The 14,965-nt window shown below is 39.1% G+C and overlaps 1 protein-coding gene across 2 annotated transcripts in view; it reads right to left on the bottom strand.

Moving 5' to 3' along the window:
• Window positions 1-14,965, bottom strand: part of LOC139753855 (carnitine O-palmitoyltransferase 1, liver isoform-like) — a 222,979-nt gene that overhangs the window by 68,690 nt on the left and 139,324 nt on the right. For both annotated transcript variants that reach the window (XR_011713780.1, XM_071670794.1), the window contains exon 9: window positions 4,955-5,139. Coding sequence is in view for 1 of the 2 variants with exons in the window: in XM_071670794.1 (XP_071526895.1) it covers window positions 4,955-5,139 (185 nt within the window). In the remaining variant the exon portion in view is untranslated. The remainder of the gene's footprint in view (window positions 1-4,954; window positions 5,140-14,965) is intronic.

Raw genomic sequence — 14,965 nt, 5'->3', positions numbered from 1 at the left:
AAATACCAGAGTAGCTTTAATGTACAAGTATATGGATGTCAAAGAATTTAGCAGCTTAAAGCCAGTACTAGAATATGCTTCTCAACTTTGGTCATCACACCAAAAAAAAAAGTCCAGAGGGTGGCAACAAAGGTGGTCCCAGAGTTAAGAGACCTAAGCTATGGTGAAAGGCTGAAGGCTTTAAAGCTACATACATTAGAAGAAAAGAAGAAAGAAAGCTGAGGGGTGAACTGAGCAGAATCTTTAAACAGAAAGTGATGAAGTGGGCAGAGGCAGTTCTTTGAGAAATGCATGGATAAAGAAACCAGAGGACATAACATGAAATTAAGTAAAAAACTTGTAAATAAGGATGTAAAGAAATACATTTATAGTGCAAGAGTGTTGGATGAATGGAACAGCATATATAAATCTAGGAGGATGTATGATAGTAGAGTATTCAAGAAAAAATAAAAATCCATCCCTTTACATTACAAATATGTAATTACACAGACCCCTTAACAAAGGACTCCAGGCTGTGACCCCTGTTTCTTTCAAGATTTTGGAGGGCTGACAGCCCACAAAGCCTATCATGTGCAAGTAAAGGGGAGGGGAAGTAGAATATGATGGGGGCCCCAGAGGTTATAAGTCACAGATAACCAGTATGAATGGGCAAAATTCTGAGTTTAAATTAGGTCTAGGAGTGGAAGCTTCCTAATTTCAAATCGAATGAAGGAGTGTTGCCATCTTCACTTTTCTTCCTTTCTTCTTTTAAGGATAACTCATGAGAGAAATTAAGTCAAAATGGCAACACTTGGTGTCAGTTAAATACCTAAATTCTCCAAGTTTCTTGAATATTTTGGACAAGCAAGCTTTATTACTGTTACTGGCATTACTCTGTGGTATAGTTTAAGACCTCTTGCACTGCCTATGCCAAGAAATGCTGATATCGACTTGATTACAGGAATGTAGCTAGACAGGCAAGTCATAACCAGATTGGCAGAGAGGGGACTAATGGAGATGAAAACACCAGAGGGCAAATATTTGAAGGATGTTATGCAAAATTGTTGGGTAAAACCAGAAGGTAGTGCAACTAGAACTAGAGTTAAAGCAAATGAGGAAACACTTCAAGGATAATGAAGGTAATCATAAGATGCAAGAGGAATTAAGAGATCCAATGTAATTTTTGAGTATGAAGGGAAATGATGTTTCGTAAAGGGGATTCACAAGATACAAAATCAAAGCAAAGAAGATGAAGTTATTAAAGAACAAACAAATTCTGATGAGTCTCTCCTGGATATACTAGATGTTATTCAGTCAAAGGAAAGTAATAAAATGCATAAAGAATATACTGAACATTGGGCAATGAATTGCAGGAAAATAATGGCAGCTGTTCAGCTAAGGGAAAGGACTACAGCACATTCAGAATTTACTGAAAACAAAGGACAAGGAAGAGCAGAACGAGCAATATCAACACTGTTTAGTTACAGAAATGGACTAACACACACACACACACAGACTAGTGAAAGCAGTGGGCTGGGAGTTTAGAAGGAGCAATTTCAGCAGATCAATCAATGCAAAGGATGAAGAGTGATAGAGAGGAACATAGACCTGGGATAATGCTTTTTTTTCATATATATTTGCCATTTTCCATGTTAGTGAGGTAGCATCACAAACAGATGACCAAACCTTAGAGGGGGAAAATCCTCACTTGGCTCCCACCTCTGTTCCTTCTTTTGGTAAAGTAAAACTGGAGAGGAGGATTTCCAGCCCCTAACTCCCACCCCTTATAGTCGCCTTCTTCAACATGCAGGATATATGTGGACATTATTTGTTCTCCCCATCCCTATGGATAAAATAGAGGTACACAGGAAATTGAGTAAAGTGGTTGAAGGAAGAATATGCACTGTCAGAGATGATGCAATCAAGGAAGTTTATGGATTAGTTGATGGAAGGTTTAGAAAAATATAGAGCATGCAGGACCAGTGCTTGCTAGCTAAAGGAGAGATTATAAAGTCAGTCACAGAGGTGACACTTCTACACTAAGGGATTTACCTTAAAAGCATGTGGCACCAAAATAACAAAGCTTAGTAAAGCAGGAGGTTAATAGATGTAAATTACTGACTTGGAAGATCATACACTATATAAAGAAAAGAGGAAAAAGAAGTAAGAAATGCATACTAAAAGATTGCTGGAAGCCAATAGATTACTACAGGCATTTCCTTGATAAAAGAAAGAAAAAAATGGTAGTAATAACCAAGAGATATTGTAAGGGGGAGATCCATTCTGGTTACATCTGACTTGGAGTCATCAAGCCATGGAATACTTAGGAAAGCTAAGAAACTTTAAAGTAAGGTAAAATTCTGTGGGATATTCATCAAATGTGATGAATCAAAGAATGCAGTCAGAAGACAAAAAATTGGAGATGCCATACATTGCAAGAGATAAAACATCCCTCCTAACACTGTAGCAACAGCAAGAATGTTAGGAGATGGCACTGTCACACTACAAGTATGATAATCAAATACTGGTGAAGAGCTGGAACTTAAGGACTGTGTAAGGGAAAGTGCACCTGATATTACTAGAGTAGTGGAAACTAAGCTTACCAACAACATAAGATCTCATCATTTCTGCTCAAGATGGGTACATAATAATGTGAACAGAGAAAGCAAAGTAAGGAAAGGATTGGCCCCCTTAATAACAGATAGCCTTAAGTTTCAAGAAATAGTGGGAGATGGCCCATTCAGACAATACATGATGGGAAGAGTAACCAAAGGGAAGAAATGTACAGTGGTGTTATCATAAATCCCCCAAAACAATTGTAAAGATCCAGTACAAATATACAACAATAACAAGGAAGAACAAGCAGGATGGCCCAAGGAACAGTGAAACAACTCACTTCTTATGAGATGGTAAAAGTACTAATAATGGGAAATTTCAATTATAGTGAGGTAAACTAAGGGAATTCGGTGATGGGGAGTTGGGAGACAGTAAGTCAGAGAGCACATCAGAATGAGATGGACTGATACAACATATTTGTATATTTGTACTGATCCAGTACAAATATACAACAGTAACAAGGAAGAACAAGTAGGATGGCCCAAGGAACAGTGAAACAACTCACTTCTAATGAGATGGTAAAAGTACTAATAATGGGAGATTTCAATTATAATGAGGTAAACTGAGGGAATTCGGTGATGGGAGTCGGGAGACAGTAAGTCAGAGAGCACATTAGAATGAGATGGACTGATACAACATAGCTAGATCTTATATTCACACATACTAGCATGGATACTGAGGATATCATACACAATACACTAAATGGAAGTGAAACTGTTGTGCTTAACTTAAACTATGTGATAAATGAGGACATTAAAAATGAAAGAGGGGAGACAAGACATAAAGAAGAGACATAATCAAGGAAACTAAACAAACCACAATAATTTCTAAGGTAATGTGGATTGGGATACAGAGTTCAGCAGCCAGGAGCCAAAGCTCTACGGTTAGAGGTTCAGTGGAATTTATAATGGAACAGTGACATGGGTATATCAAGCCTCTAATACAAAGGGAACAGTAAGAAAAAGAAAGAAATGGTTTAATAAAATATGTCTTAATGCAAAGGAGCTTTGAGATGTGCAGTGGTGAAGATATAAATGGCAATCCAACAAGCTGCCATTAGCAAGGTATAAGAAAGTACAGAGTGGATACAACAAGGTTAAAAAGGAGGATTATAGAAACTTTAAAAATAATATTGTGGGCAAGACAGATGAAACTCTAAAACTTTTCTCAGAAAAATTCTAGAATTAAGTACGGATATGTAAAGAAAGAAATAAGTTATGTGAAGAAAGAAATAAGTTCAAAAGTGTTTTCACAGTGAAAAACACTATAGCCCCAAAACCAAGGAAATGAAAGGAGAAGTGGTTTTCAAAATCATTGCAATATCTAGCAAAGATATTAAAAGCATACTAAAAGGACTTGAACTATATAAGGCTATTGGGCCTAATGAAATTTCACCATATGCACTGAAGATGTATGCAGGTATGCTACATAAATCACTAGAATTACTTTTCAAGAAATCACTGGAGAGAGGCAAGTTGCCAAGGAAATGGAAAAAGGTAAACTTCATACTTGTACATACCAAAGGAGACTGGTTGCTGAACCACAAACTAGTCTCACTAGTGACTGCGGTGTGCACGGTATCAGAAAAGATTATTAAAAAGCAAATGTATGGCTTTCTACATAGGAAAAATTACCTAAGTGAGAAACAACATGGTTCTAGGTCATATGTTAAAAATCTCTTAGACTCCTACATGAAAGTGAGTTCAGTCATTGTCAAACAGGAAGAGTGGGTGGACTTTCCGTATGTGGAATGGCAGAAAGAATTTGACACCATACTGCATGGGAGACTGATACTGATTATGAAGCTGGAATATCAGGCAGGAATAAGGGGAAGACTTCTCCAATGGACAGATCATCTCAGTGGAAGCGAACAAAGGACACACATCAGAGGAGCCTTTTCCAAATGGAGTGAGGTGACCAGCAAAGTCCCACATGGTTTAGTTCTGGGACAATTACTCTTCTTGATCCGTTCAAATGATTCGTATCTGAATATGTTTGTAGATGATGCAAAGATCACGAGGTAAGTGAAAAGTTGGGCTGATACACGGTTGCTGAAATTTAACCCAAGAAAATGTAAAGTAATGTGGATGGAATAAATCAAAAATAAAGAAATAAACTTCAAGTTTCTGTGTGAAAGAAGGACTTGAGAAATGACATCATCCATAAACTATCACCATGGCTCAAGAGTTGACATCATCCATAGCCTGTCACCATCACTAGAGTCCCATATTGGGACCAACTGTATGGGAGCAGGATGGAAACCATCACAACACTATTGAGGAATATTTCATGCCTAAAGGGCACAAAGACGAGGAAGAGAAAAACAGTGCATAGTGACTACATATAGCTTACTCCTTACCCTTATGCTTATCAGCATCATCAATAATGTCTTGGAAGAGCTTCTCCAGCACACTTACAGACAGGATCTGATTCCTGTCATCATATATGTTTAACTGATAGAAGAGCCCTTGTCGCCACACTACAATGTGACGTGATTCACTTGAGTCAAAATGGAGTAGCTCATCAATTTCTTCACCTGGTACTCTGTCAGAAACAACAATTACATGAAAAAATTTTTATGAGTTATTAAACACTTGACAGATTAACATGAGAAATAAATTATTACAAGGAAAATAGCTCTGAAGCTGATATGCTTTTCTCTTTATGGATGATGAGGGAGAAATGACACCACATCTTCATCAGAGGACTTCATTTCTATGGTCCTACGATAAATAATTATTAATGTAACAATTAGATAATGTGAGGCTAAATCAGTCTCATCTATCTATATGAGTAACAAACTGTCTACTACATAACATCATCTCACACCTATCAAACGAACACAAATTACCCACTACGATGCATGAAGGAATCTGACAGAATGTACTTAGAATTTTTGGTATGAATGAAAGTTCATCTGTGGTACCAATGTGACTTACACTCACAACTATCTCGTCATGCTCATCTCCTTTTAACCCTTAAACTGCAGCCAACATGGACTGATTTTCAAAGTTTTCCCACCTCTGTTTGCATATCTGACTTATCATACCATTTGTACCCTATAAAGGTTCTTCTATCATCATACAGGCACAGGAAAAAATTCTGCTCTCCTTAGTATCCCTACAAACATTACAAGGACACAGCCATCAACCTGCAGGTCATATGTACATGATGAAAGCATGGAAAGCACATGGATTATTTGATGACCATAAGAATAAGAGTGATTTTATGATTGATTTCATGAGGAGTGGGTTGGCCAGCATTAAAGACTAGCACCCACAGTACTAGCACCCTTATGCCCAGCCTTTGTTCAAGTGGACATCTGTCCTTCATTTTTCTATTCATGTAATCCTGAGGTGATGAAACACTGGTAAATAATGATAGTAAAAACTTAGATTAAAAAAGATACGGTATTTACAAACAATACAATATCATTAACAAATGTGCCAGCCATATCCTTGCTCACACTCATTTCCAAAGTACCATAATATTTCTAAATATATCCACGTAATTCACCTTTAGCACAGTGCCTACGTATGAAATAGGAGCAGTGTGTGAAATCGAGTTCATCAGACAGAAAAAACTCCAGTACTCCATCCAACACATGCTAGCCACTTTCCCTCCACACAGTAAGTTTTATTAGTAGTTTCAAAATATTTCTAAATATATTCATAATATTCACTAGCCAAACTGTGTCTGTGTATGAAATAACAGTACAGTCCGAAACCAAGTTCAAGAGAGAAACAACATCTCTTGTGTCCTCCCTTCTTATCAAAAGTAATCAGAGGTGTCAACATCCTTCCGCCCCTCACAGAGCAGTGGACCATGCCAACATAAAGCCATCTATATATCTTACTGAGTATTTTCTCTTACTTTTGTAGGTTAGTATATAATTTCACAAGAATCTTTTCTTTTCATCCTGTGCCTAAGATTTTCACCATACCCACTACTTAGGGGTGAAACCCCTCACTGATGTCACTGCTAGGGTAACTCATAAGTGCTTCAATTTTCTAACTGTTAATGTTTTGTCTAGGATGATAGTGAGGCAAACAACTGTATTCAAACTTATAAGCCTAATACACAGAATGTTGGGACATGCGGTGACTACCTCTGACCTATCACCTTTGGCAATGAAAGGGCATTAGGTCATCTACCGGTAATTAACTATATGTACAATATGGGAAGGGAGTGGAAAAATCTCTTAAGCCCTCTCTACTGTTGCACAACTTTTTATAATTTTGTATATTGTCAGCATTCACAATTTCATCACTTAACTTATGCCATTCACTGACAACTCACACAATCAACTTAATTCTTTACATCTTTTCTAACAAGTCTCTTGTTTAGTTCCATGTTATGGCTTCTGATTGCTTTATCTCTACATCTCAAAAAGAACTTTTCAACATTGTCAAATCTGTCTAGAAACTTGAAGATCATGATCAAGTCCCTTGCTTACTCCTCTCTTTTCTTTTGAGGAAATTTTATAACCTCTAACCTCTCTATATACCTTAGCTCTGTTTTTTCATGAACCATCATTACTGCCATCCTCTAAATCTTTTTCACCTTCTTAAGCTTCTTTAAGTGCAGTGACTGAAATTAAGCACATTACAATATGGCTCTACTATAAGTTGTCAATAGCTTTCATCCATGTGCTCATAAGCAAATTTCAGTATTTGTCAGAAGACAGTTTGTCTCCTTAAAATTTCTCCTAAGGTAATGTTTTGATGGTATGTAATATTCAATGTTGACCTTCACCTCCATTTCATGCAAAGATTCCTGCAGCTTCTTTCCTACTAATTCATATTCATACTGGGATCATTTTTGCTGTATCCCATCATTATTATTACTCAGCATTCACTAAGGCTGAATTTCATTAAACATATATCAGATCAACTTTGGAGTATGCTTAAATCTCTCTGCAAGATTGACATTATCTTTGTCACTCTTTGTTCCTTTCATGACGTTAGTATCATCTGCAAACAAGTTCAAGTACGAGTCCAATCCTTCTGGTAAGTAGTCCTCTTTTCAGGTCAACTATTCCCAGTTCAGGAGGACCTCATACAAGTTCAAGTGCCTTGTAAGGGTTAAGTCACACTGATTTAGAACACTATGAGATGTATCATGCCAACAGAATAAGGCTCATACAGAAAGGAATGACAGTTTTGTGGACAGCAAACTGAAAAATATTCTATTGGTGAAAACTAGCCATAAGAAATGAGAACACATTTCAGATAGTACCCCATAAATAGGAACAGTAAATAAAACAGCTTACAGACCACCCACAACACAACTAAAGGAATTCAGTGTCACACTGAAAGAAATGGAAGAGATCCAGGTTGAAAGCTTTGCATTCTCCTTTGAGGTTTACAAAATAAGTACTAAATTCCTGTTTAAGAACAAGTTAGAAGTGGACAACAGTGCACAGAGAGCCTGGAGTGCGCCATATTTGGGCTAAATTATATATATCTTATACTTAGTCGCTGTCTCCCGCGTTAGCGAGGTAGTGCAAGGAAACAGATGAAAAAATGGCCCAACCCACCCACACACACATGTATATACATAAATGCCCACACACACACATATACATATCTATACATTTCAACATGTACATACATATACATAGACAGACATATACATACATTTTTTTTCTTTTTTTTTGCTTTGTCGCTGTCTCCCGCGTTTGCGAGGTAGCGCAAGGAAACAGACGAAAGAAATGGCCCAACCCACCCCCATACACATGTATATGCATACGTCCACACACGCAAATATACATACCTACACAGCTTTCCATGGTTTACCCCAGACGCTTCACATGCCTTGATTCAATCCACTGACAGCACGTCAACCCCGGTATACCACATTGCTCCAATTCACTCTATTCCTTGCCCTCCTTTCACCCTCCTGCATGTTCAGGCCCCGATCACACAAAATCTTTTTCACTCCATCTTTCCACCTCCAACTTGGTCTCCCTCTTCTCCTCGTTCCCTCCACATCCGACACATATATCCTCTTGGTCAATCTTTCCTCACTCATTCTCTCCATGTGACCAAACCATTTCAAAACACCCTCTTCTGCTCTCTCAACCACGCTCTTTTTATTTCCACACATCTCTCTTACCCTTACGTTACTTACTCGATCAAACCACCTCACACCACACATTGTCCTCAAACATCTCATTTCCAGCACATCCATCCTCCTGCGCACAACTCTATCCATAGTCCACGCCTCGCAACCATACAACATTGTTGGAACCACTATTCCTTCAAACATACCCATTTTTGCTTTCCGAGATAATGTTCTCGACTTCCACACATTCTTCAAGGCTCCCAGAATTTTCGCCCCCTCCCCCACCCTATGATCCACTTCCGCTTCCATGGTTCCATACATATATACACATGCATATTCAAACTTGCTGCCTTCATCCATTCCCTAAACAACCCCGCTACACATGAAATGTCACCCTTTTCCCCTACGTGCGCACGAGGTAGCGCTAGGAAAAGACAACAATGGCCACACTCGTTCACACTCATTCTCTAGGTGCCATATGTAATGCACTGAAACCACTGCTCCCTTTCCACATCCAGGCCCCACAAAACTTTCCATGGTTTACCCCAGACACTTCACATACCCTGGTTCAATCCAATGACAGCACATCAACCCCAGTATACCACATCGTTCCAATTCACTTTATTCCTTGCACACCTTTCACCCTCCAGCATGCTCAGGCCCCAATCACTCAAAATCTTTTTCACTCCATCCTTCCACCTCCAATTTGGTCTCCCACTTCTCTTCACTCCCTCCACCTCTGACACATATATCCTCTTTGTCAATCTTTCCTCATTCATTCTCTCCATGTGACCAAGCCATGTCAATATGCCCTCTCCTGCTCTCTCAACCACACTCTTTTTATTACCACACATCTCTCTTACCCTTTCATTACTTACTCGATCAAACCACCTCACACCACATATTGTCCTCAAACATCTCATTTCCTACACATCCACCCTCCTCCACACAGCCCTATATGTAGCCCATGCCTCACAACCATATAACATTGTTGGAACCCCTATTCCTTCAAACATACCCATTTTTGTTTTCCAAGATACATTCTCGCCTACCAAACATTATTCAACGCTCCCACAACCTTTGTCCCATCCCCCATCCTGTGACTCACTTCCGCTTCCATATATATTTGGGCTATCCTCTTAAAAAATATGGATGAAAGTGAAGTTCAACTGCTAGAAGGTGCCTATGCAAAGCAAACATTCTCAGTTCCTTCTGGAAGGTGACTTAGCTAAGCCTCCATGCCAAAGGAACAATGGATGAAAGTGAAATTCAACTGCTAGAAGGTGCTTATGCAAAGCAAATATTCTCAGTTCCTTCTGGAAGATGACTTAGCTAAGCCTCTATACCAAAGGAACAATGGCTTCATCAGAAAAGTATATGATTTTCTTCATCCTTTTGTTATGAGTGAATGACTACCAACCAAAGGTCGGCTGTTCAATGATGACTAATCCTACAAACATTGCAATCTTAATATTTACACCTATTTTCAAAAGAACATACATCTATATATCCTATCTCATTTGCAAAGACACGTAACACATCAATTGGATAGATGTTCCTAATGAAATCTGTGATAGCTTTCTTCAGTTCAGGGACAGAGAGGATTGTCTTTGTAAACTATGCCTTTCACAGCTCCCCAGAGGTAGTATTCAGGGGGTGTGTGATCTGGCAATCATGGTGGCTGAACAATGGACGAAAGTGAAATTCAACTGCTAGAAGGTGCTTATGCAAAGCAAATATTCTCAGTTCCTTCTGGAAGATGACTTAGCTAAGCCTCCATACCAAAGGAACAATGGCTTCATCAGAAAAGTACATGACTTTCTTCATCCTTTTGTTATGAGTGAATGACTACCAACCAAAGGTCGGCTGTTCAATGATGACTAATCCTACAAACATTGCAATCTTAATATTCACACCTATTTTCAAAAGAACATACATCTATATATCCTATTTCATTTGCAAAGACACGTAACAAATCAATCGGAAAGATGTTCCTGATGAAATCTGTGATAGCTTTCTTCAGTTCAGGGACAGTCAGGATTGTCTTTGTAAACTATGCCTTTCACAGCTCCCCAGAGGTAGTATTCAGGGGGTGTGTGATCTGGCAATCATGGTGGCTAAATGTCCTTTGAAAGTATTTTGTCCCCAAACATACTGCGTACCAGCTTCATGGAGATACGAGCTGTGTGTGCAGTAACACTGTCCTGCTGGAAGTAACCACGGTCAATTTTGCTCTCATTAAAAGTCCAATGAAGGGGTAAAGAATCAACTCACAATACTGATCCAAAATGATTATGTCACTCAAGGATATGGAGCCAATTATCCAATATCAAGCTATGGTGCAACATACACCAACTGTCTGATCATGTGATGGTGTCTCCTTGATGCCATGCAGATTAATTGCCGACCAAATGCAGCTGTTTTGGGTGCTAAAACAACCAGATAAACAAAAACATGTGTCCATGGTATTGAATGTGACATCTAGACTATCCTCTCCATTGTTAGTATTAATGTCTCTAAACCACTGCGAATGTTCAACACACTTAATGTTTTCACTTCCTTTCAATTCATACATTGATGTTATCTTGTAGGTTACAGCTGCAACTGCATCTTCAGCACTCTATGTGTGCTGCTATATGAGATGCCTGTCAGCTGTACCAATTTACAAATGGACTTTTTAGGCTTTGCATTATGGGATCCAAAAAATCCTTACTGTTCTCTCGTTACTATTCCCAGCACATCTGCAATTGATCCAGTTTCACAAAACTTGACAATTAACTACCTCACTGTAATACAATGCAGCACAGAAGTGACAGGATACTTTTCCGCAAATTCTGTTGCAATTCATCTGCATGTTGGTTTGTACTACATAACATACATTCCACCAAAGACATTCAGGCCTCAAGTGACTAAACCATTTTCACATTAACAACTGTTTGCATTAGGACACAATTATTTTCAAAGAAACATTGAAGTGACACTGCATGAGGAAGAAAGGGGAGAAGGGAGGGAGGAAGGATGATCACTGTGTGTCAAAATTCACAAAAGTCATTTGTTATGACAATAATACTAAGAATGAGGAAGTTTTTTGTTTGTAGTACAGGTGCACAGTAACTTTTGGCTAACCCTGCAAATGTCAATTTCACTCCATTTCCAACCAGCAAGCACATATAAAACCAAGATGAAACAACAAAATATTCTACCCTCACTTAGGCCTCTGCCATACTACACAGCATGAATAAAAAAGATTTTATGAGTCCATATATGATGCAAACAGCCAACTATTTAATTTGTGTCTAAGCATCCTTAACCACTGTTCAGGCAACAATGCTCCCCCCTAGTCTGATGCTTCATGCATGCCATCAACCCCTCTGGTAACTATTGGTTCTGTAATGAATTTTAGACATGTGAGTGTATATATATATATATAGTCATATTTTCATTTATTATACTTAATCACCGTCTCCAGCATCAGTGAGGCAACACAGGGAAACAGATGAGGAATGGCCCAACCCACCCACATACACATGTACATACATAAATGCCCATACATGCAAATGTACATACATATACATTTCAACATATACATACACAGACATACATATATATATACACACGTACATATTCATATTTACTGCCTTCATCCATTCCCGTTGCCACCCTGCCACACAAGTCAGTGAGGTTGCTCCAGAAAGCAGATGAAGAAAGACCAATCCACTCATACTTACACATATATACAAACACGCACATACATGTACGTATACACATACGTATATTTATATACACATATACATGTACGTATACATATCAACATTATACATATATATACACAGAAATATAAATATATACACATGTACTTATTCATACTCGCTTGCCTTTATCCATTCCCAGCACCATCCCCCAACAGGAAACAGCATCATCATCATCCCTGCATCAGCGAGGTAAAGCCAGGAAAACAGACAAAAAAGGCCACATTCATTCACACTCAGTCTCTAGCTGTCATGTGTAATGGCCAAAACCACAGCTGCCTATCGACATCCAGGCCCCATAGACCTTTCCATGGTTTACCCTAGTTGCTTTACATGCCCTGGTTCAGTCCACTGACAACACATCGACCCTGGTATATCACATCATTCCAATTCACTCAAGTCCTTGCACACCTCTCATCCTCCTGTATGTTCAGGTCCCAATCTCAAAATCTTTTTCATTCCACATGCAAAGAATTAAATCAAGGCTAGCAGGGAAAGTCAGTAAGATTTTTTGAGATTCTCTTGATTTTTAAAAGTGTTTTCCTCACCTTTATGGGACCAAACATTTTTCTAAATCAGCATATCCCTCACAACTATAAGTAATGTAAGGTTTTCATACATTTTGTTGGTTTCTCAAGTGTTTTCCTTACCTTTACAATACTGTAAATTTACCTAGATCAGCACAGTCCTCTCCTGCTCAATTTAGGTAAAGTGTGTCTTGCCATACCTAGATGTGTCATGTCATACCTAGGTGTGTCTTGACATACCTAAATGTGTGTTGCTATAATTATCTGTCTTGTCATACCACCACTTTGAGATTTCAAAAAGCAGCCTTCCTTTAATGTTACCCCTCATTTTCCCAGGTTAACATTGCCCTCACCATTATCAGATAAGTACAGTTTTACTAGATCCTGTTTTTTTATTATTATTATTATTATTTTGCTTTGTCGCTGTCTCCCGCGTTAACGAGGTAGCACAAGGAAACATACGAAAGAATGGCCCAACCCACCCACATACACATGTATATACATACACTTCCACACACGCAAATATACATACCTATACATCTCAATGTACACATATATACACACACAGACATATACATATATACACATGTACATAATTACATGACAGCTAGAGACTGAGTGTGAACGAATGGGGCCTTTGTTGTCTTTTCCTAGTGCTACCTCGCACACATGAGGGGGAGGGGGTTGTTATTCCATGTGTGGCGAGGTGGGGATGGGAATAAATAAAAGGCAGACAGTATGAATTATGTACATGTGTATATATGTATATGTCTGTCTGTGTATATATATGTATACATTGAGATGTATAGGTATGTATATTTGTTTGTGTGGATGTGTATGTATATACATGTGTATGTGGGTGGGTTGGGCCATTTCTTTTTTTTTTTTTGCTTTGTCGCTGTCTCCCGCGTTTGCGAGGTAGCGCAAGGAAACAGACGAAAGAAATGGCCCAACCCATCCCCATACACATGCCTTGATTCAATCCACTGACAGCACGTCAACCCCGGTATACCACATCGCTCCAATTCACTCTATTCTTTGCCCTCCTTTCACCCTCCTGCATGTTCAGGCCCCGATCACACAAAATCTTTTTCACTCCATCTTTCCACCTCCAATTTGGTCTCCCTCTTCTCCTCGTTCCCTCCACCTCCGACACATATATCCTCTTGGTCAATCTTTCCTCACTCATTCTCTCCATGTGACCAAACCATTTCAAAACACCCTCTTCTGCTCTCTCAACCACGCTCTTTTTATTTCCACACATCTCTCTTACCCTTACGTTACTCACTCGATCAAACCACCTCACACCACACATTGTCCTCAAACATCTCATTTCCAGCACATCCATCCTCCTGCGCACAACTCTATCCATAGTCCACGCCTCGCAACCATACAACATTGTTGGAACCACTATTCCTTCAAACATACCCATTTTTGCTTTCCGAGATAATGTTCTCGACTTCCACACATTCTTCAAGGCCCCCAGAATTTTCGCCCCCTCCCCCACCCTATGATCCACTTCCGCTTCCATGGTTCCATCCGCTGCCAGATCCACGTCCAGATATCTAAAACACTTTACTTCCTCCAGTTTTTCTCCATTCAAACTCACCTCCCAATTGACTTGACCCTCAACCCTACTGTACCTAATAACCTTGCTCTTATTCACATTTACTCTTAACTTTCTTCTTCCACACACTTTACCAAACTCAGTCACCAGCTTCGGCAGTTTCTCACATGAATCAGCCACCAGCGCTGTATCATCAGCGAACAACAACTGACTCACTTCCCAAGCTCTCTCATCCCCAACAGACTTCATACTTGCCCCTCTTTCCAAAACTCTTGCATTTACCTCCCTAACAACCCCATCCATAAACAAATTAAACAACCATGGAGACATCACACACCCCTGCCGCAAACCTACATTCACTGAGAACCAATCACTTTCCTCTCTTCCTACACGTACACATGCCTTACATCCTCGATAAAAACTTTTCACTGCTTCTAACAACTTGCCTCCCACACCATATA

This window comes from Panulirus ornatus, chromosome 15, assembly GCF_036320965.1.
Source record: "Panulirus ornatus isolate Po-2019 chromosome 15, ASM3632096v1, whole genome shotgun sequence".
In the NCBI taxonomy this organism is placed as follows: Eukaryota; Metazoa; Arthropoda; class Malacostraca; order Decapoda; family Palinuridae; genus Panulirus; species Panulirus ornatus.
This window is presented reverse-complemented; position numbering and strand designations above follow the sequence as displayed.